This window comes from Protopterus annectens, chromosome 7.part0 (assembly GCF_019279795.1).
Source record: "Protopterus annectens isolate FY-2018-M chromosome 7.part0, PAN1.0, whole genome shotgun sequence".
Lineage (NCBI taxonomy): Eukaryota > Metazoa > Chordata > Ceratodontiformes > Protopteridae > Protopterus > Protopterus annectens.
In genome coordinates, this window is record NC_056739.1 from 173,326,882 (window position 1) to 173,346,912 (window position 20,031).

At 44.5% G+C, this 20,031-nt stretch overlaps 1 protein-coding gene across 2 annotated transcripts in view; it reads left to right on the plus strand.

Annotated features, from left to right (window-relative positions):
* NIF3L1 (NGG1 interacting factor 3 like 1) overlaps positions 1-20,031 on the plus strand; it is a 246,368-nt gene that overhangs the window by 114,580 nt on the left and 111,757 nt on the right. For both annotated transcript variants that reach the window (XM_044076644.1, XM_044076645.1), the window contains exon 3: positions 14,966-15,249. In XM_044076644.1, coding sequence (XP_043932579.1) covers positions 14,966-15,249 — 284 coding nt within the window. The remainder of the gene's footprint in view (positions 1-14,965; positions 15,250-20,031) is intronic.

Sequence of the window (20,031 nt, forward strand, 5' to 3'; positions counted from 1 at the left end):
GTACTACAGGGTCACTGACTCGCACCAATTTCTATACAAGAGCCATGCTGCTGACCCAGAAACCATCTCACAGGGCCCCAAGGGAGTTAAGGCCTCCATTGCTAAAAATCCATTGCCTTCCGAGAGAGATTCCAGATCCTTAGAAAGGTGGGGAAAAAAGGTATATACCTCGGCTACCTTAGCCATGAGGGCCTTAAACTGTCAGTTTCATATGCTAAAATACCAACAGTTTTTGTTATCACAATTGAAAAGTAAAATGTCACAACCTGAACAAACCAGACTTGGAGTTGCAGGATTTGATGCATAGTGCAGAACAAGTGGGTAAGCATACCTTACTTACAATGTGATTTTGATGCTCTAGAGGCCTCATGTAGAGCTGCTGTTACAGGATCAGTCATACGTAGGCATGCCTGGCTCAAGGAACAAGCCTTGCCTGATCATGTCAAAGCTAAATTACTAGACGCCCCTCTTCAAAAGGATGTACTATTTGGTGCTAATGCTGAGGAGGTATTAAGGAAAATGGAGGAAAAGGCTAAATCAATGCAAACTGTGAGAATTTCTGCAGGTTCAACCCCCACGTTTTAGTAGAAATTGGCCTTCCAAAACTGGTCCTTTCCTGCCACAGACAGACCCCAAAGAGGCAGATACAGGCGCCCAAGGGGCAGAGGACAATCCCAAGGATCGTATAGAGGCAAACAATGGCAAGCTCCTACACAAAGAGGTGGTGAGGACAACTCGCAGTCTTTCAGAAAGCAAACCCAATGACTTTCCCCTTTGCATGCCAACCAGGTCTCAAATGGCAGCCCCCTTAGGAGGAAAGCTGGCATTATTTTCAAAAAATTGGCATATTGTCACAAAGGACAAATGGATCCTGGACATTATAAACAGAGGCTACAAATTACATTTTCACACCCTTCCAAAAATGAGAGGCATGCCAAACCTGCCACACAATCAAAGGGCAGAGGCACAAAGGCAAATTACAGATCTCATAAACATGAAAGCTATTCAAGAGGTACCTACGCACGAACAAGGTCAAGGTTTTTATTCCAGGCTATTTCTGGTGCCAAGGAAGGGAAAAGATTGGAGACCTATTTTGGATCTATCCATCCTAAACACATTTCTACTAGTACCAAAATTCAAGATGCTCACTCTACAGCAACTTCTTCCCATGCTGGGCAAGGAGTCTTGGCTGGTAACATTGGACCTCAAGGAGGCATACCTGCATGTCCCAATCAGACAAAATTGCAGAAGTTACCTCAGATTTCTTGCAGGTTCAACCCATTATCAATTATCTGCATTGCCCTCTGGCTTATCTACTGCGCCCAGAGTATTCACGAAATGCCTGGCATCAGTAATTGCCTACTGCAGACTTCAAGGGATACAAATATATCCCTATTTGGATGACTGCCTGATCCAAGCGGACAGCAAGCACATTCTTCTGAAACATCTGGCTTATGTAATAATGTTATTGAACTCTCTGGGATACAGTCAACAAAAAGAAATCAAGGCTAATACCCTCTTGGACGATAATTTTCCTGGGTGCCAATTTGGACACAAACACCCAGATGGCCTACCTCACGCCAGAGAAGCAGAGGCAACTAATTCAATACTTCAGAACACTAGCAAATTGCACCAGGCTGACTGCAAGGAAAATCCTGCAGGCTCTGGGATTCATGGCATCTTGCATTTTACTAATCCCATGTGCAGAGCTGCATATGAGGAAACTACAATGGTACCTGTAAAACATATGGTCTCAACACAGCCACAGTTTGGAAACAATAATACCACTAATTCCATGTCTGCAAAAGGAATTTCTGTGGTGGGCTCAAGCATGTCAAACAAACACAGGTCTTCCATTCAGCAAGCCTCAAGCAAATCAAGTCATCACAACAGACGCCTCGGACTACGTCTGGGGGGGCGCACATGACAGATCGGTGCATTCAGGGCAAATGGTCCCAAAAAGAAAAGCACCTTCACATCAATCAAAAAGAAATGCTGGAAGTAATAAATGCTATTATATCTTTCAAGGAACTTCTACAACCAGGTCAACTATTGATAAGAACGGACAACACCACAGTTATGTGGTACATAAACAAGCAGGGAGGAACACATTCTTACCCCCTATGCAGACTGGCCATGTCACTTTGGAACATGGCCATGGACTTACAAATGGAACTACAAGCACAGTACTTGCCAGGCAAGGAAAACACGCTGGCAGACAACCTAAGCAGGAATATGACAGATCCACACGAATGGAAGTTGCATCCAAAAGTTTTTACAGAAATAATCCAAGAATGGGGAAGGCCAGACATAGATCTCTTTGCCTCCCACAAAAATCATCAGTTGACAAAATTCTGCTCAAGGATCTTCCATCCAAAGGCCTGGAGAGTGGACGCTCTCTTTCAGTTGGACATCAATGACAGTTTATGCCTTCCCACCTCTTCCTCTGCTGCCCAAAGTTCTATTGAAGACCAAAGTAGACAGACCAAAGATGATCCTCATTGCTCCGGACTGGCCAAGGCAACACTGGTACCCACTCCTGAGGAGCCTGACGCATTCCCCACCATGGACCCTGCCTCTAATGCCTCTTCTTCTGACTCAGCACAGCTTCAAAACTCTTCACAGTCAGCTAAAAACACTCAATCTAGCCGCATGGAAGATTCCTTAGCATCACAGCAGGCCCTACTCTCCAAGGAGGTGCAGGATGTCATTTTGGAGGCCAGAAGGCCATCAACTAGAAAAGCTTACTCTGCAAAATGGAAATGTTTTTGTGTCTGGAATGAGAAAAAGGGCCAGGACCCTGGAAAACTGAATTTACCTCAAATACTACAATATTTGGCTGAACTGCTAAGCAGTGGACTTTCTTTCTCCTCCATCAAAATCCATGCCTCAGCCATTTCTGCAGAATACAACACTGATTCACCTTCTCTTAAGACAGTTCCTCAGAGGGGCTAAGAATTTAAGACCTCCAAGGAAACGACCAATACCTGCTTGGGACCTTAATTTCATTCTGGAAAAACTGACCTTGCCTCCCTTTGAGCCAGCTGCCTCATCAGATTTGCAATATTTGTCCTGGAAAACAGTTTTCCTTCTGGCTATCATCTCAGCTCGTAGAGTTTCAGAACTACAGGCTCTCATGGCTGTCCAGCCTTTTATCATCTTCCATCAGGATAGAGTTTCTTTACGAACCAACCCGTCCTTTATGCCTAAAGTGGTATCCAGGGTAGCTTTAAATCAGGCCATACATTTACTTACTTTTTATCCTAATCCTCAAAACAAAGGGGAGAGATTACTACATTCCTTGGACATCCACAGACAACTGCATTATTATTTGGACAGAACAAAGCCTTTCAGAAAATCAGAACAGCTCTTTGTGGCCTATGCGGTAGGAGCTCAAGGAAAGCCAATTTCCAAACAGACAATCTCAAAATGGATAGCCCACTGCATACGCTTTTGCTATTCCTTTCATGGCAAAACTGTAGCTACAGGCATTAGAACTCATTCCACCAGGGCCACAGCCACCTCTGCAGCCTTCCTCAGAGGAGTTCCTACCAAGGATATTTTGGAAGCAGCCACTTGGTGTTCTGTGCATACCTTCTCCAAGCACTACAACCTACCATTATACTCCACATCTAGAGCAGGCTTTGCCACTGCAGTCTTGCAGGGCATTTTGGCTCCTCCTAGTTCCACCTAGTGCCTACCACCCCTTTCTTAGCTTTGGGATTCTACCCATCTGTTATGACTGCAGCTGTATGCACGATGAACATAGTACAGTTTTGTACCTACCATAAATGTAGATGTTCGAGTGCTAATACAGCTGCAGTCCAGGTTTCCCTCCCTCCTTCCCCTCTAGGGGTATTTTTATGGTGTATTTGCTTGCAACTACTGTTTTTTGATTATATTGCATTGCATTATTACATAATTTTATGTATTGCCTTCCTTCTGGGGGCACCTGACATCTGTGGCAAGAAAAACTGAAGAAAATGGCGTCAGCTGGATGTCCTTCAAGGATGCATCTGCAGTCCTAACAAATGGGTTGTCCTGGCCTCAGGCAGCCCTTCGGTCGGCCGGATTCCAAAGTCTGGGTCTGGCCTCGGCTGGTGTCGCACTTCACCCGATGTCATAGCTGCAGTTCTTCGGGTATAAAGGCATCAGCCGACGCCATTTTCCTCAGTCTTTCTTGCCGTGGCGCCGAAGCAGAAGCTGTTCAAGTGCCGGTCGGTCAGATCCAGAGATTACTTCTACCAAGACTTCTAAAAGCTAAGTACCCGCTGGGGACTGTTTCTTGCCACAGCGGATGGCAGAAAAAGTGAATAACTGTTTAACTTGTGGGAAACAAATACCTCATAAAGACTTCCACTCGTACTGCCTACCTTGTTTAGGCCCAGACCACGACGTAGCAGCTTGTTTAGCCTGTGCTTCCTTCAACCGACGGACGCTTAGACGTTGGTCGGAGTTTGCAGAGGAGTTTTTCGGCTCCTCTTTTGCTTATATCATGCCGTCGGAGACTCCGACTTCTCATTTAGCTAAAAAACGCAAGGAAAAGGACCGACACTCGCGGTCAGTGGTTTCGGCCGAAACCGCGGTTAAGCCAACCGCGAGTGTCTCTGTTTTGGCTGAAACAGAGTCTGCGGTTCTTCCTTCAGCCGAAAGCATGCCTCCTACTACCGAGGCCTCTTCCAGCCTGGCTGAATCTGCTACTGAAATACCACCTGCTCCTACTGTTTCTCAGGATTTATCAGATACTATTCCCCTAGATGTATCTACTCCTGCACGTGGAGCTGCTAGGCCCCCTGCATCCATGTCAATTAAGGCCTTTGCCAGGGCTAAAGCAGCTAAGTCTTCCAAGGCCGTGCCTACTAAAACCCCCTCTCACAGGCCTAGCTCTAGTACTCAAATGCTTAGTCTAGCAGAGGATCTCATTTCTTTGATCAGGGGATCCCAGTCTCATTCTGATAGGGCCTCTCAGCCCCCTCCAGAGAAGAGGCCTAGAGCAGAACCCCCTGAGCCAGTTTCTTCTGATTACTCCTCAGATGAATCAGAAAATACTAACCCTCCTGAGGGCCCTTACTCTCCATATGAGGACTCTGATGCAGAAAATTTCATTCCTTCTGCCTCTCCTCCTGAGGAATTTTCTTTTGGGGAAACCTTGCATGCTATGAGGGAACAATTTCAATGGCAGGGTCAGGATTTCTCAGACTCTAGGAAAAGGCTTAGGACTTTTTTGCATTTGCCACAGCATAGGCCTTTAGCCATTCCTCCAGTACTTACAGTTGTGGATGATGCATTTAATGATGCTTGTACTGCTCCTGATTCACTCCCTCCGGCCCCTGCTAAGCCCGACAGATACTACAGGGTTCCGGACACACAAGGCTCCTTTTGCAGATCCTGAAACAATTTCTCAGGGCCCCAAGGCTATAGCAACTACCTCTGCCAAAAACCCACTCCCCTCTGAAAGGGAATCTAGGGCCTTGGAGAGATGGGGTAAAAAAGTTTATACTTTCGGCTAGGGCCTTAAACTGTCAATTCCACATGATTCAGTATCAGGAATTTATGTTGGATCAGTTATCTAAAAAACTGTCCTCTCCTGAACCTTTAGACAGAAAGTCTCTGCAGGATATGGTACATAGCATACAGCAGGTCAGTAATCATTCCTTAAAATGCGGCTATGATGCACTGGAGGCCTCCTTTAGATCAGCTATGACTGGTACAGTGATCAGAAGGCATGCATGGTTAAGAGCAGTCCTTACCAGACCATGTAAAAACAAAGCTCCTAGATGCTCCCATGGATAAACACAATTTGTTTGGCTCTCCCGCACAGCAAGTGCTGAAGAAGGTGGAAGAGAAAGCAAAATCTGTCCAGACAGTCAAGGATTTCTTACAGGTCCAGCCTCCAAGGTTTAGTAGGAACTGGCCTTCCAAGACTTGGTCCTTTCCAGACACCAACAGAGCACAGAGAGGCAAGAATAGGCGACAAGAGGCAGAGGTCAATACAGAGGTGCCTACAGAGGACGCCAGTGGCAGCCTAACAACCAGCGAAATACTGCTGCAGATCCAGCCACTACCACTTCCACAGGACAATCACAGTGACTTGGCTCTGAAGCCGCCTACCAGGGAACAACTAGAAGCACCCTTAGGCGGAAAGTTAGCCTTATTTTCAGTAAACTGGCATTGCATTACAGGAGACAAATGGATTTTACAGACAATAGACAAAGGTTACAGGTTTCACTTCCATACTCTACCAAGGAAGAGAGGAATGCCAAACCTACCTCCACATCAAATGACAAACGCTCTAGAACAAATAGACAACTTAAAAAGGATGAGAGCTATAGAAAAGGTACCACCTATGGAACAAGGGCAAGGATTTTACTCCAGACTTTTCCTGGTGCCAAGGAAGGAAAATCAATGGAGACCTATTCTAGACCTGTCCGCACTGAACACGTTCCTCATTGTCCCAAAATTCAAAATGTTGACTCTACAGCAGCTTCTTCCCATGCTGGGCAAGGAGTCTTGGCTGGTAACTCTAGATCTCAAGGAGGCATACCTGCACGTCCCCATACGACCAATTTGCAGAAGATACCTCAGATTTCTTGCAGGATCAGAGCATTATCAATTCTCAGCATTGCCTTTTGGCTTCTCTACTGCGCCCAGAGTATTCATGAAATGCCTGGCATCAGTAATTGCTCATTGCAGGCTTCAGGGAATTCAAATTTACCCTTACCTGGACGACTGCCTGTTACAAGCGGACAACAAAAACAAATTAACAAAAGACTTGAAAAGGGTCATTTATCTACTCCAAGCCTTGGGATACACAGTCAATATAAAAAAGTCAAGGCTGTTGCCATCCCAAAGGATAACTTTCTTGGGTGCAGAACTGGACACATCAAATCAAATGGCATCCCTCACAGCAGAAAAGCAAAAGCACCTTCCACTCTACTTCATGGCATTAACAACGCAGAACCAGCTTACAGCAAGGAAAGTCCTGCAAGCCCTGGGTTACATGGCATCCTGCATAATATTGATCCCACATGCCAGACTGCATATGAGGAAGTTGCAATGGTACCTCAGGAATTTATGGTCTCAGCACAAGCACAGCCTAGAAACCCAAATTCCAATAATTCCTTGCCTGAAACAAGAATTCTGATGGTGGGCTCAGGCCTGTCAATTGAACAAAGGACTGCCCTTCCACAGCCCGCAACCAAGCCAGACTATTACCACAGACACCTCAGACCTCGGTTGGGGGGCACACATGCTGGACAAGTGCATACAAGGCTTATGGACTCAAGACCAGCTAAACCTACACATAAACCAAAAAGACATGCTGGCAGTAAAACTGGCAATTCAGGCATTCAGACCGTTTCTCCATCAGGGACATTTATTGATAAGGACGGACCGGACAACACCACAGTGATGTGGTACATCAACAAACAGGGGGGGCACACACTCATATCCTCTATGCCGGATGGCAATGGATCTCTGGAATGTGGCCCTAAGCCTCAACATACAGCTCAAGGCAATATTTGTGCCAGGAAAAGAAAACATGCTAGCAGACATCTTAAGCAGGACATCCACGGATGCCCACGAATGGATGCTGCATCCAGACATCTTCAAATCCATCACAAGGAAATGGAGACTACCAGAAATAGACTTATTCGCATCCCCACACAATCCCCAATTGAAAAAATTCTGCACAAGGACTTACCACCCACTTGCTTGGAAGGTGGACTCCCTTTCTTTCAGTTGGGAAAACCTGACAGCATATGCATTCCCACCTCTTCCTTTGATGCACAGGGTGCTATTGAAGATCAAAGAAGACCACCCAAGGATCATCCTGATAGCTCCAGACTGGCCGAGGCAGCACTGGTACCCACTACTGAGGAGTATGTCTCGAACTCCCATGGCCTCTACCTCTGGTTCCTTTACTGCTAACACAAAACAACTTCAAAACCCTGCATCCGAACCTGAAAACACTGCAGCTAGCTGCTTGGAGCATTGCATAAGACAAAATAACCCAGATTTATCTCAAAGGGTTAAAGACATTATCTTGGAAGCTCGCAGACCTTCAACAAGAAAAACTTACTCAGCAAAATGGAAAAGATATCTCTTTGGAGTGCAGCAAAAGGGCAAAATGTAGCACTGGTAAACATAGCTAACATCCTGGAGTACTTAGCAGAGCTTTTCACAATGGCCTGTCTTACTCTTCCATTAAGATTCATGCCAGCTATTTCAGCAGAATACAACATGGATCCTCCAGTCTTCTCTCATCCTCTACTCAGGCAGTTTCTAAGAGGAATCAAAAATGTAAAACCACCAAGGAAGCCACCATTGCCTACATGGGACTTGAACTTTGTGCTAGAAAAGTTGACACTTCCTCTTTGAACCAGCAGCAACAGCAGAATTACAGTACTTATCATGGAAAACAGCTTTCCTGCTTGCAATCACTTCAGCAAGAAGGGTTTCTGAATTACAGGCATTAATGGCAGTACAACCCTTCCTTATCTTCCATCAGGATAGAGTGTCCATGAGAACTAATCCTACCTTTATGCCAAAGGTGGTCTCCAGGGTATCTTTAAACCAAGCAATCCACCTACCTACATTCTTCCCCAACCCACAGAACAGGGGAGAAAGACTGCTGCATACCTTGGATGTGCATAGACAATTGCACTACTACCTGGACAGAACCAAGAACAATAGAAAAACTGACCAGCTTCTGGTAGCATATGCCACAGGAATGGAAGGAAAAGCAATTTCAAAACAGACAATCTCAAAATGGATAGGAAATTGCATTTAGATTTTGTTATTCTTATCATGGAAAGGCAACTCCAGAAAATATCAGACCTCACTCCACAAGAGCTACAGCCACTACTACAGCTTTTTTACGAGGAGTGGCTACAAAAGACATTTTAGAGGCTGCTACTTGGAGCTCCGTGCATACATTTGCCAAGCATTATAATCTACCCTTATACTCCAGATCCCGAGCAGGTTTTGCCACTGCTGTTTTGCAAGGGATCTTAGCTACACCATAATCTTGTTAGGGCCTCCTCCCCCAGTTTGGCTATGGTATTCTACCCATTTGTTAGGACTGCAGATGCATCCTTGAAGGACATAGTACAGTTTTGTACCTACCATAAATGTAGATGTCCGAGAGGTATGCATCTGCAGTCAGGATTACCCACCCTCCTTCCCCTCTGTGGTACTCCTAGGGTATTTGCCCATCTTGTAGCTAGCTGGGGGAATCTATTATGGTGTATTTGTTTGTATATATGTATATACATGTTTATTTCTATTTGCTCTGTGTTTGGAAACATTTGCATTTATCCAAATTTAGCCTTCCTAGAGGGCATCTGGCATCTGGGGCAAGAAACACTGAGGAAAATGGCGTCGGCTGATGCCTTTATACCCGAAGAACTGCAGCTATGACGTCTGGTGAAGTGCGACACCAGCCGAGGCCAGACCCAGACTTTGGAATCCGGCCGACCGAAGGGCTGCCTGAGGCCAGGACAACCCATTTGTTAGGACTGCAGATGCATACCTCTCGGACATCTACATTTATGGTAGGTACAAAACTGTACTTTCCTTCGCTTCAGGGTGGGGAACAGGCACTTCCAATTCTCTGCACTGCCCTTTGGCTTATCTACTGCTCCCAGAGTTTTTACAAAATGCCTGGCTCTAGTCATTGCTTTTTGCAGGCAAAGAAACATTCAAATTTACCCTTACTTGGACGATTGTCTTATTCAGGCAAACTCTCCAGAGCAATTTCTAAAGGATTTGGACTTTGTAAAGAACCTTCTCACCTGTTTGGGTTACACTATATCAATGAAAAGAAGTCAAGCTTGGTACCCACCAGGGAGATTGTATTCCTGGGAGTGAGTATGAACACAGCCGCCCAGATTGTTTCCTTACCTCAAGAGAAACAAATGGATCTTTCGAATTACTTCAAGAATTTGGCAAGCATGACCCAGCTCTCTGCAAGGCAATTTCTGCAAGCCCTGGGATTCATGGCGTCATGTATTCTGATGATTCCATATGCCAGACTGCATATGAGGAAAATACAATGGTACCTCAAAAGTCTTTGGTGTCAACACACTCAGGATTTAGACTTGATTCTTCCTCTGATTCCCTGCCTGCAGACGAAGTTCCTTTGGTGGGTGACGGCCTGTGCACAGACAGAGGCCTGCCTTTCTGGCCACCTCCTGCCAGCCAGGCTCTAGCCACAGATGCCTCGGATTATGCCTGGGGAGCACATCTAGAGGGCAGATGCATTCAGGGAACTTGGAACTATCAACATGTTCATTTTGCACATAAATCTGAAGGAATTGATGGCAGTTCACCAGGCCTTGATGGCTTTCAAGCATCTTCTCTCATCTGTCCTGACTAGAAGAGTACCAGGAAACACCACAGTCATGTGGCACATCAACAAGCAGGGAGGGACTCAATCTTACCCCCTGTGCAGACAAAGCATAATACTATGGTCCATAAAAGCTTCCATGGGCATTCATCTGATGGCTCACTTTCTTCCAGGAAGGCTCAACACCTTGGCAGACTGGTTGAGCAGGCAGGTCCTGGATCCTCATGAGTGGCAACTAAACAAGAACATCTTCTGTTGCATCATTCAGTGTTGGGGCACTCCCCAGGTGGATCTCTTCTCATCTCTGACCAACCACCTTCTTCCAAACTTTTGCACCAGGGATCATCACTACAAAGCTTGGAAAGTGGATGCTCTGCCCTTACCCTGGACATGGCTCTCGATCTGTGCATTCCCTCCTCTGCCTCTTCTTCCCAGAGTGCTGTTAAAGATAAGGGACGAAAAACCAAGGGCCATCATCATAGCTCCAGACTGGCCCAGGCAACATTGGTATCCACTACTTCACAGTCTCTCCCAGTCTCAGCCTTGGCATCTTCACCTGATACAAGATCACTTGGTTCATGGTGGGGGGATTCTGCATCCTCATCTTCAGACTCTGCATTTGGCAGCCTGGCTCATAATTTAAACCTTTCCCAACAGGTGGTTGAGGTCCTTTGTGAGGCCAGGAGGCCTAACACTAGGAAATCTTATGCAAGTAGCAAAGATTCTCCATTTGGATGCAGACTACAGGGGAAGACCCTTCTCAACCTACTCTTCCTCTCATTCTTGACTATCTGGCAGGCTTGCTTAATGGTGGACTTTCCTTTTCTTCTATCAAGATTCATGCTTCAGCTATTTCTGCTCATTGTTCCTTTTGAGCAACCCATTTTCTATCATCCCTTGATGAAACAGTTCGTCAGGTGGGCTAGCAATTTAAAGCCTCCCAGAAGGGCACCTGCTCCTGCTTGGGATCTTAATTTTGTACTTGAGAAACTTACGCTGCCTCCTTTTAAACCAACTGCCTCAGCAGATTTGAAGTTTCTCTTGGCTATTACTTCAGCTAGAAGAGTTTCTGAGCTGCAGGCCTTAATCCATGTGGATCGGGTTTCTCTTTGAACTAATCCTTTTATGCCTAAGGTGGTTTCTAGCCTGTCTCAACCAGTCTATCCACCTGCATACCTTTTTTTCCTAATCCTCCAGAATAAAAGAGAAAGGTTACTGCATTCCCTGGATGTGCATAGACAGCTTAGATTTTACCTGGACAGGACTAAACCTTTTCGAAAGTTGGATCAGTTGTTGGTCAGTTTTGCTGCTGGAGCTCAGGGAAAAGCTATTTCTAAACGGACCAATTTTAAGTGGATTGCTCATTGTATTCACTTTTACAGTATGGCAATGTTTCTCCACAGAGTATTAGGACCCATTCTACTAGAGCAGCTTCTACCTCGGCAGCTTTTTAAGAGGTGTACCTACTAGGGACATGCTGGAAGCAGCTACCTGGACTTCTGTCCACACTTTCACTAAACATTAGAATTTACCCTTGTTTTCTAAGTCCAGGGCTGGTTTTGCCACTGCAGTGTTGCAGGGCATCCTTACCAACCCTTAGTCAGTGGGTGTTCCTCCTCCCTTTTGTTTTTTTTTCCTGGGCTCTAGGAATTGACCCATTTTGTAAGGACTGCAACAGTGAAACATGAACATAGTACAGTTGTGTACACTTACCAATTGTACTACCCTGAGGATACCCCCTCACTTAAAAATATTAAGCCATATAGCAATCTAAAATCCCTACGGTCAGCCGATAAACTAGTGGTCCAAACCCACAAAGCTAATAACTCTGCTAGTGAATCCCTGTTTTCCAACTTCATTGGCAAAACCTGGAATTCATTGCCAAACTAACCCTACAATCCTCCAAAAGTCTCTTCAGAAAAAAACTCTGTGTCTCAGTGAATTGGCTATGCCCATGTACCAACCCTTATTAAGTTATAAACTAAAAGCATATTCTGCAATTATCATCACTTGTAACTACATCACCAAGCTCTGCTTCCAATCTGATGTCTCTTACTTTTAATTGTCCATGACAATTGTGAGTCCCTACTAGGGAACACTACTGACCCATTGTATATAATCACTTTGTTTTTATAATTATTTGCTAACTTCCGTGTAATCTATGTAAGTTTGTCTTTGTGGAGCTTTTCTCCCCGGGCCTCCGCTGAAAATTGACATGTATCCAGTCTGACTATCCCGGTAAACAAATGTTAAATAAATAAATAAAATAAATGTAGATGTTAGAGTGTATTCACTGTTGCAGTCCTGGTTCCTTCCATCCCCCTTTTTTCCTAGGGCACAGACTGAAAAACTGAGGAAATGGCATTGGCTGCCTTCCTTTGTACCTGATGTCAGGCGTAAACCGAAGGCAGCCCACGTCCTATACCAAGGACTTTGGTATTCTGGCTGACTGTGGACTACCAGGAGCCGGATAACCCATTTTGTAAGGACTGCAACAGTGAATGCACTCTAACATCTACATTTATGGTAAGTGTACACAACTGTACTTTCTTCAGTTCTGAGAACTTTTTGATCTCCCACACTATTTGACCATCTGTATAGCTGTCCAAATGAATTCAGCTGAACAGATGCTGACCAAACATGTTAGACTAACCTTAAACAGTGGTAGATGGATGGACTTGAAAGTGCACATTTCCCATTGTATAGATGTACACTGGAAACTGAAATTTTATTGAAAAGAGGTCTACTTATTTGTCTCCTTTGTCAGAAGGTAACTTGGGCAGAGGGTTTATAAGGTTACCATAGCTAGTTGGTTATTTGGCTGCATAAAGTTTTGCCATGGTACAGTAAGCCTCCACCTGTGGAACCAAGTGTCTAGTTGGCTAGAACAGTTATGTCCTCAGATTATTTGCAAAAAGCAGTGTTAGGTGCTATCTGTGCAACAGCTGTTTGGTCTTCTGTAAGTACCTTTGCAAGTCAGTATAAGCTGGAAGTGATATTTTAGGCCTTTTTCAGGGCCAGTGTGTCTCCAAAGATATGCTTTCATATGAAAGGTCACCCAATAGGATTTGCTGAAAACTCTGTCCTGCTGCTTCAAAGGAGGGCACCTTATCTTACTAGCTATGAAATTTATGTACCTGCCAGAACAATAGATTTGGAAAAGCATAATCAACCTTGAGAATATACCAACTTAGCTTCTGCACTTAGAATAGTTTGTCCTGTCTCATGTCATACAGGTCATCTGAGCAGATTTTGATCTGGAGTGTATTAATGGATGGGACGGGGTGCTTGACAGCCTGGGAAGGCTTTACTCCCCAAGTAGTCCTAATGATTGTGAGCTTTAGTCCTGCTGTTATCTGAACAGGCAGAAACTGGCGTTGAAAGTGACCGTTTTGTTTTTAAGAACCAACCTGCTATCTATGAAGGTGTGGCTCTTTAATGTTCCATTCAATAAGGGTACGCTCTTTAGATACTCATCCTGTAAGAAATTCAGAATGCTGGGAGACAATGGAGTCAGTTTAACAGGTTTCACCCTTCTTTTCCCAAGTATACTGGAAAGTAATCTGCTAAGCAAGCAAGGGTTGTGCTCTCTGCAGCAGGGTTAAAGCAAACCACCAAGAGGTAGGAAAGCCACAAAGAGAAAATAGCAAAAGGGCAGAGGGAAGGTCTTGGGCCCCACAGAGCTCTGCTGTAAGCACCCCACCTTCATTTCATTGTCTCAGGATAGATGGGGTGCCAGTGTTCTATCAGAATTGGTCAAACACATTTTCAGACCAGTGAGTTTTAGAAACATTCAGACCAGTGGTCTTGGAAATTATCTCTAGGGTGCACAGACTTCATTTTAAAGCCAAACAAAACAGAAGAATACTTTATCCATACCAAATGACAAGGAATTTCTATTGGCCTGTTTTGGCTGAAATGCTGGTACAATGAACCATAAAACCTATACCCTCTGGTCAAAAGGCTAAACGGTTTTACTCTAGGCTCTTCCTTGTACCAAGGAAAGACTGATCATGAAGTATTGTAAATTCATCAAGGCTGAGAAGATTCTTTAAAACTTGTTCTTAAATTCCAAAATTCAGTGTGTTGTCATGCAGACTCTATTGTCGTAGACAGTCTGTTTGATACTGCTAGCCAGACTGCACTTGAGAAATCTCCATAGTGTCCAGATTGCCATTCCAAGTTGTGCAAGGAGAAAGTGCTGTGTGGAGGCTGGCTAAAGGAGAGCTGGTGTCAATGTGCCATTCCAAGAAGGAAAAAATATGGTGTAACAAGGTGTAGAGTGTAGCCGGCCTCCTGCTTGGATGTAGAGAATGACCTACATCCTCTAAGGCCCCCCAAAATTCTGGTCAGGGATATGCCTTGATTTGTCTGTCTCACTATGCACCAATGTTAGCTAGAATCCCTGCCTTTTCGTGTGGCAGGAAGGGGATAGTACTGTAAATTCAGAATACCCAAGCAGTGACCTCCAGAAAGTGAAAAGTGAGTAACTTCAGAACTTTCAAAAAATGAAGAATGATGGAGAAATTTGTAAACTGTACTAGATTATTTGCAACAATGGAGTAATTAAATGATCTAAAATTATCTGGTTTTGTCTGAATTTTCTTTTTCCTGCAGGTGAATGCATCACTGTTCCTCTGCACCCTGCAGCTGCTGTCAGTGTCTCTGGCAAAGTGTCCCACAGAGTGGAGTTCGTGGTTGAGCAGAATCTGGAAACTATTCTTTCGGGACTTAAAAGCATCCAGGAGATTTCTTACAAAACCTATTCTGTTGTGTCTGATGGAAAAAATTGTACACGTGTTAGTTTAAATTGCACTCAACGAGCCCTCATAGAACTGGTAAACTTTCTTTCCAAAGAAGGTGTTCTTCAACATGGCACTGACATTATTTCATTACAACAGGTAGGTTATTTGCTCATCTGTTTAACAAAATTAATGGTTTGTACTGCTACACAATGTGGATTACTGGCTTTGTGTACTAATCCCAGTGAATGGTGTGGGACACATTTTCAGAAATTTGTTCTTCAGTAGCAAGTGTTAAATCTTGCAGTTCAAGATTATAACCAAATAAATGTAAATAAGGCTTTGGCAGTTAGTACTTTTTAACAGCTGCTTCCTGCGCCCAAAGTACAGGGTTTGATTCCTTTCATCTCCATTTTGCCAACAGTGTGAGTCTGAACAAGTCACTTAATTAGACAGTACTTTGGGGTAACCCCTGAAAAAGTGCAAGTGTCCCAAAAACACCTTTCATCATAAGTGAAAATTGGTGGTAAAGAAATTTGTATTGAGTAGATGACCGTTAATCTCTAAAAACACTTTCTGCTTGATTCCATTCACCCTAAAGAAAAAAAATGCTGTAAAATGTATCTCTACAAAAAGGGAGATTGTGAAACAAGAAAAAGCTGAATGGTGTAAAAGTTATGGGACAAACATTAAAAAGGAGAGGGTGAGGAGGTAGAACAGTAAACTTAAAAAAATATATATGTATGAGTTTATCACATGTTCCAAAGGGGGCTTGCTTCTGTCAGTCTCTCTCTCAAATATTTTGCTAAGCCTTGAGGTGCAGTGCTTTTATATTAGTGTCTTGGAAGAAATATTGGGTGTGGTTTAAAGTGAGATTGTTAACTGTGTGTATGTAATCATTCTTCAGAAGCAGATTTTTTTAAACAAAGGGTGTGTAGGTCAGTCCCATTTCCAAAGGGACAGGAATCCATAATTTGTTATATCCTCTTGCTTTACTGTCCTGTTTTCTCCTTGCTCAATGTTTTGCAGTTGTGTGCACACTAGGAAATTGTGAGCAGTTTGAGAGCTGCTGTTGGATTGCCAAGCTGTCAAGTCTGTAAGAGAACTGTCTGGCAGAGAGGCTGTAGGTGCTGTATGTAAATGTCTGGCATGCTGCTGTGATATATATGCATATCTGTCCTAGAAAGTTGTAGAAGCTTGTTTAGAATTTTGCAGATGTTCTTCATCTCACATTGCTGCAGTCCTTACATATGGGTAGTCCGCTGTCCTCGGTCGGCCCGAATACCAAAGTATTAGGGTGACGTCGGTCATGGGCGCTCAGATCTGACATCAGAGCGTCAGGGTATAAAAGCGCATGACCGACGTCATATCCTCAGTCTTTTTTGCCGCATGGTCCGATGCAGAAGCAGCGTTGCAAGTGCCGTTCGGCGTTCTGAAATTTTCGTATTCTGAGTTTCAGACCGATACCAAGTTGGGCTAAGTACCCGTTGGGAATATTTTTGTTTTTCTTGCCTCAGTTAATTCCGGATGTCAGAAAAAGTGAATAATTGTATTTCTTGTGGGAAACAGATACCGCATAGGGATTATCACTCTTTGCATTCCTTGTTTGGGACCGGACCACGCCGTAGTCGGGTGTCGGTTTTGTGCTAGGTTTAATAAGCGCACTATAAAAAGAAGGTTAGATTGTGCTAGGTTAGTCTTTGGTAAACGGTGTAATTATAATATGCTGTCGGATCCTCCGACGCCCGCTTCAGAAGAAGCGCAAAGACAAATCCTTGAAACCTAGACAGGTTAATTCGTCCGTTTGGACGCCGGTCCTGCAGAAGCTACAGTGGAGCAGGTGGATCCGGCTGAAGTTTCTGTTGAGTCTCAGGGGAAACTTTGATTTTGCAGGATGTGGCCTCACAGGAGTCAGGTCAAGCTGAAGGGGCCTCTCAGGTTACTGTTCTCCCTTCTATGCCTAAGGTGGTTAGGCCTTCTGCTACTATTTCTAAGGCTTCTTCTAAGGGCAGGTCTGTTTTGCCTTCCTCTGGTGTCCCTCCAGGTACTTCAGGGTCTGTGCCTAAAAGCACATGCTCAAAATGGCAGAAGATTTGATTACTTTAATTAGAGGTTCTATGCCCCCTCCTGATAAGAGGCCCAGGGGGGAGCCAGAGTTGGAAAGTTTGGAGCAGGCCTCAGATGACTCAAACTCTGCTGCTGAAGATATTCAAGATTTTCCCCTTATTCGATTCTGATGCAGAGGACTCCACTCCTTCTGCTTTCCTCCAGAGGATTTTTCTTTTCCAGAAACTCTGCATACCATGAGGGAGCATTTTAAGTGGGAAGGACAGGATTTCTCTGATTCACGGAAGAGGCTTAGGGAATTCTTGTTTTACCACAGCATAGACCCTTGGCTATACCTCCTGTTTTGGATGTTGTTCAAGATGTTTTCCCGGAGGCTTCCCTTAATCCTGATTCTTTGCTTCCTCGCCAGTTAAACCGGACAGGTATTACAGGGTGCCTGAGGCTCATAAATATCTGTATAAGAGTCCTAGGGCGGACCCAGAAACTATTAGTCAGGGGCCTAAGGGTGTTAGAGCTTCTGTTGTAAAGAATCCGGTTCCTCTAGATAAGGAAGCTAGAGCTTTGGATAGATGGGGTAAGAAGGTGTATACCTCTTCTACTTTAGCAATGAGGGCTTTAAATTGCCAGTTTCATATGTTGAAGTATCAGAATTTCCTCCTTTCTCAGCTAAAATCTAAAGTGGATGCTTTGGCAGAGGGCATAGAGTGTAAAGAATTGCAGGATTTAGTACATGTCTCTGAACAGGTGGGTAAGCATTCTTTGCAGTGTGGTTTTGATGCTGTACAGGCCTCTTCTAGGGTGGCTGCCACTGGTTCAGTTCTTCGTAGGCATGCCTGGCTTAAGGATCAGAATTTGTCCGAGCATGTTAAAACTAGAATTCTGGATGCCCCTTTACAGTCTGAAGTTTTGTTTGGTCCCCCTGTGGAGTCGGTTTTGAAGAAAATGGAAGACAAGGCTAAGGCTATGCAGACTGTTAAAGATTTTTTGCAGGTGCAACCTCCAAAGTTTAGTAGAAATTGGCCTACTAAGGGGTGGACCTACCCTTCTTCTGATTCTCAGTCTAGGGGTAGATCTAGACGTGGCAGGGGCAGAGCTCACAGTACATTCAGGCCTAGAACTTGGAGTTCGCCTGCACAATCTGCAGGTGAGGGCAGGGGCCAGTCCTTTCGTAAACAGGCCCAATGACCTGCATTTTCAGCTGCCAGATTCTTCTTCCCTGGCAGCTCCTTTGGGAGGAAAGTTAGCACTCTTCAAGCAAAACTGGCTTTTAGTCACCCAGGACAAATGGGTATTGGATATTATAAACCGAGGCTACAAGTTCTATTTCCATACATTGCCTCCTTTCAAAGGCATGCCAGACGTTCCTCCTCGGCAAAGGATAGAGGCTTACAAGCAGATTTCTTTACTTCTTCAAATAGGAGCTATACAGCCAGTTCCTCTGTCAGAAGTGGGACTAGGATTTTATTCTCGCCTGTTTCTAGTACCAAAGAAAGGGAACACGTGGAGACCAATTTTGGATTTATCTATCCTCAACACTTATCTGGACATTCCAAAGTTCAAAATGCTGACGTTACAACAGCTTTTACCTCTGTTGGGAAAAGATCACTGGATGGTAACTCTGGATCTCAGAGGCTTATCTTCATGTTCCTATCAGGCCCAGTTGCAGGAGGTACCTGCGTTTTGGCTGGAAATTTACATTATCAGTTCTCTGCATTGCCCTTTGGCTTATCTACTGCCCAGAGTGTTCACAAAGGTTCTGGCTCCAGTGATAGCCTTTTTCAGGTTAAGAGGAATACAGATTTATCCTTATTTGGACGATTGCCTGATTATTGCACAACACAAAAGGCGAACTTCTGCATCATCTACAGTATGTGATGGTAGTGTTAAGATGCCTAGGGTATTCTGTGAACGAAATAAAGTCCAGTCTAGTACCCTCTCAGGACATGTGCTTTCTGGGTGTGAGACTGAATACAGCTTCCCAGATGGCCTTTTTGACCCCGGACAAACAAAGAAGCCTTTCTCTTTATTTCCATCAAATGTCTCTACAGTCCAGGCTGACTGCAAGGACAGTCCTTCAAGCCTTGGGGTTCATGGCATCTTGTATTCTGGTGCTTCCCAATGCCAAACTGCATATGAGGAAGCTTCAATGGTATCTAAAAAATGTATGGACTCAACACTGCCAAGATCTAGACACTGTCATTCAGATAATACCTTGCATTCAGAAAGAATTTTTGTGGTGGGCTCAGGAATGTCACCTAAACAAGGGACTCTGTGACCCGACCAGAGGCGAGTCAGATTCTAACGACAGATGCCTCGGACAAGGCTTGGGGAGCACACCTCAATGGAAAATGGGTGCAAGACACGTGGCCTGTCAGACTTCTCCTTCAAGTTGATATGCAAATGTTGATGTTAGCAGTCCAATTTGCATTGATGGCTTTCAAGGATTTACTTCACCCAGGACAGGTGTTGATTCAAACAGACAACACTACTGTCATGTGGTACATCAACAAGCAAGGGGGAACCCATTCGTACCCTCTTTGCAGGCAAGCGATGATTTTGTGGGACACTGCTCTCAGTTTACACCTCAATCTTCAGGCAAGGTTTCTACCAGGAGCACAGAACTCCTTAGCAGATGTGTTGAGCAGACAAATTGTGGATCCTCATGTGTTTCAAAAGTTGACAGTGTTATGGGGGACTCCAGACATAGATCTGTTCGCTTCTCCACTAAATTACCAGTTGCCAAAGTTTTGCACAAAATGTTTCATCCCACAGCTTGGAAGGTGGATGCTCTATCATTCAGTTGGAGCAATCTTCATGTCTATGCCTTTCCACCTCTGCCTCTCATTCCCAAGGTACTCCTGAAGGCCAGAATAG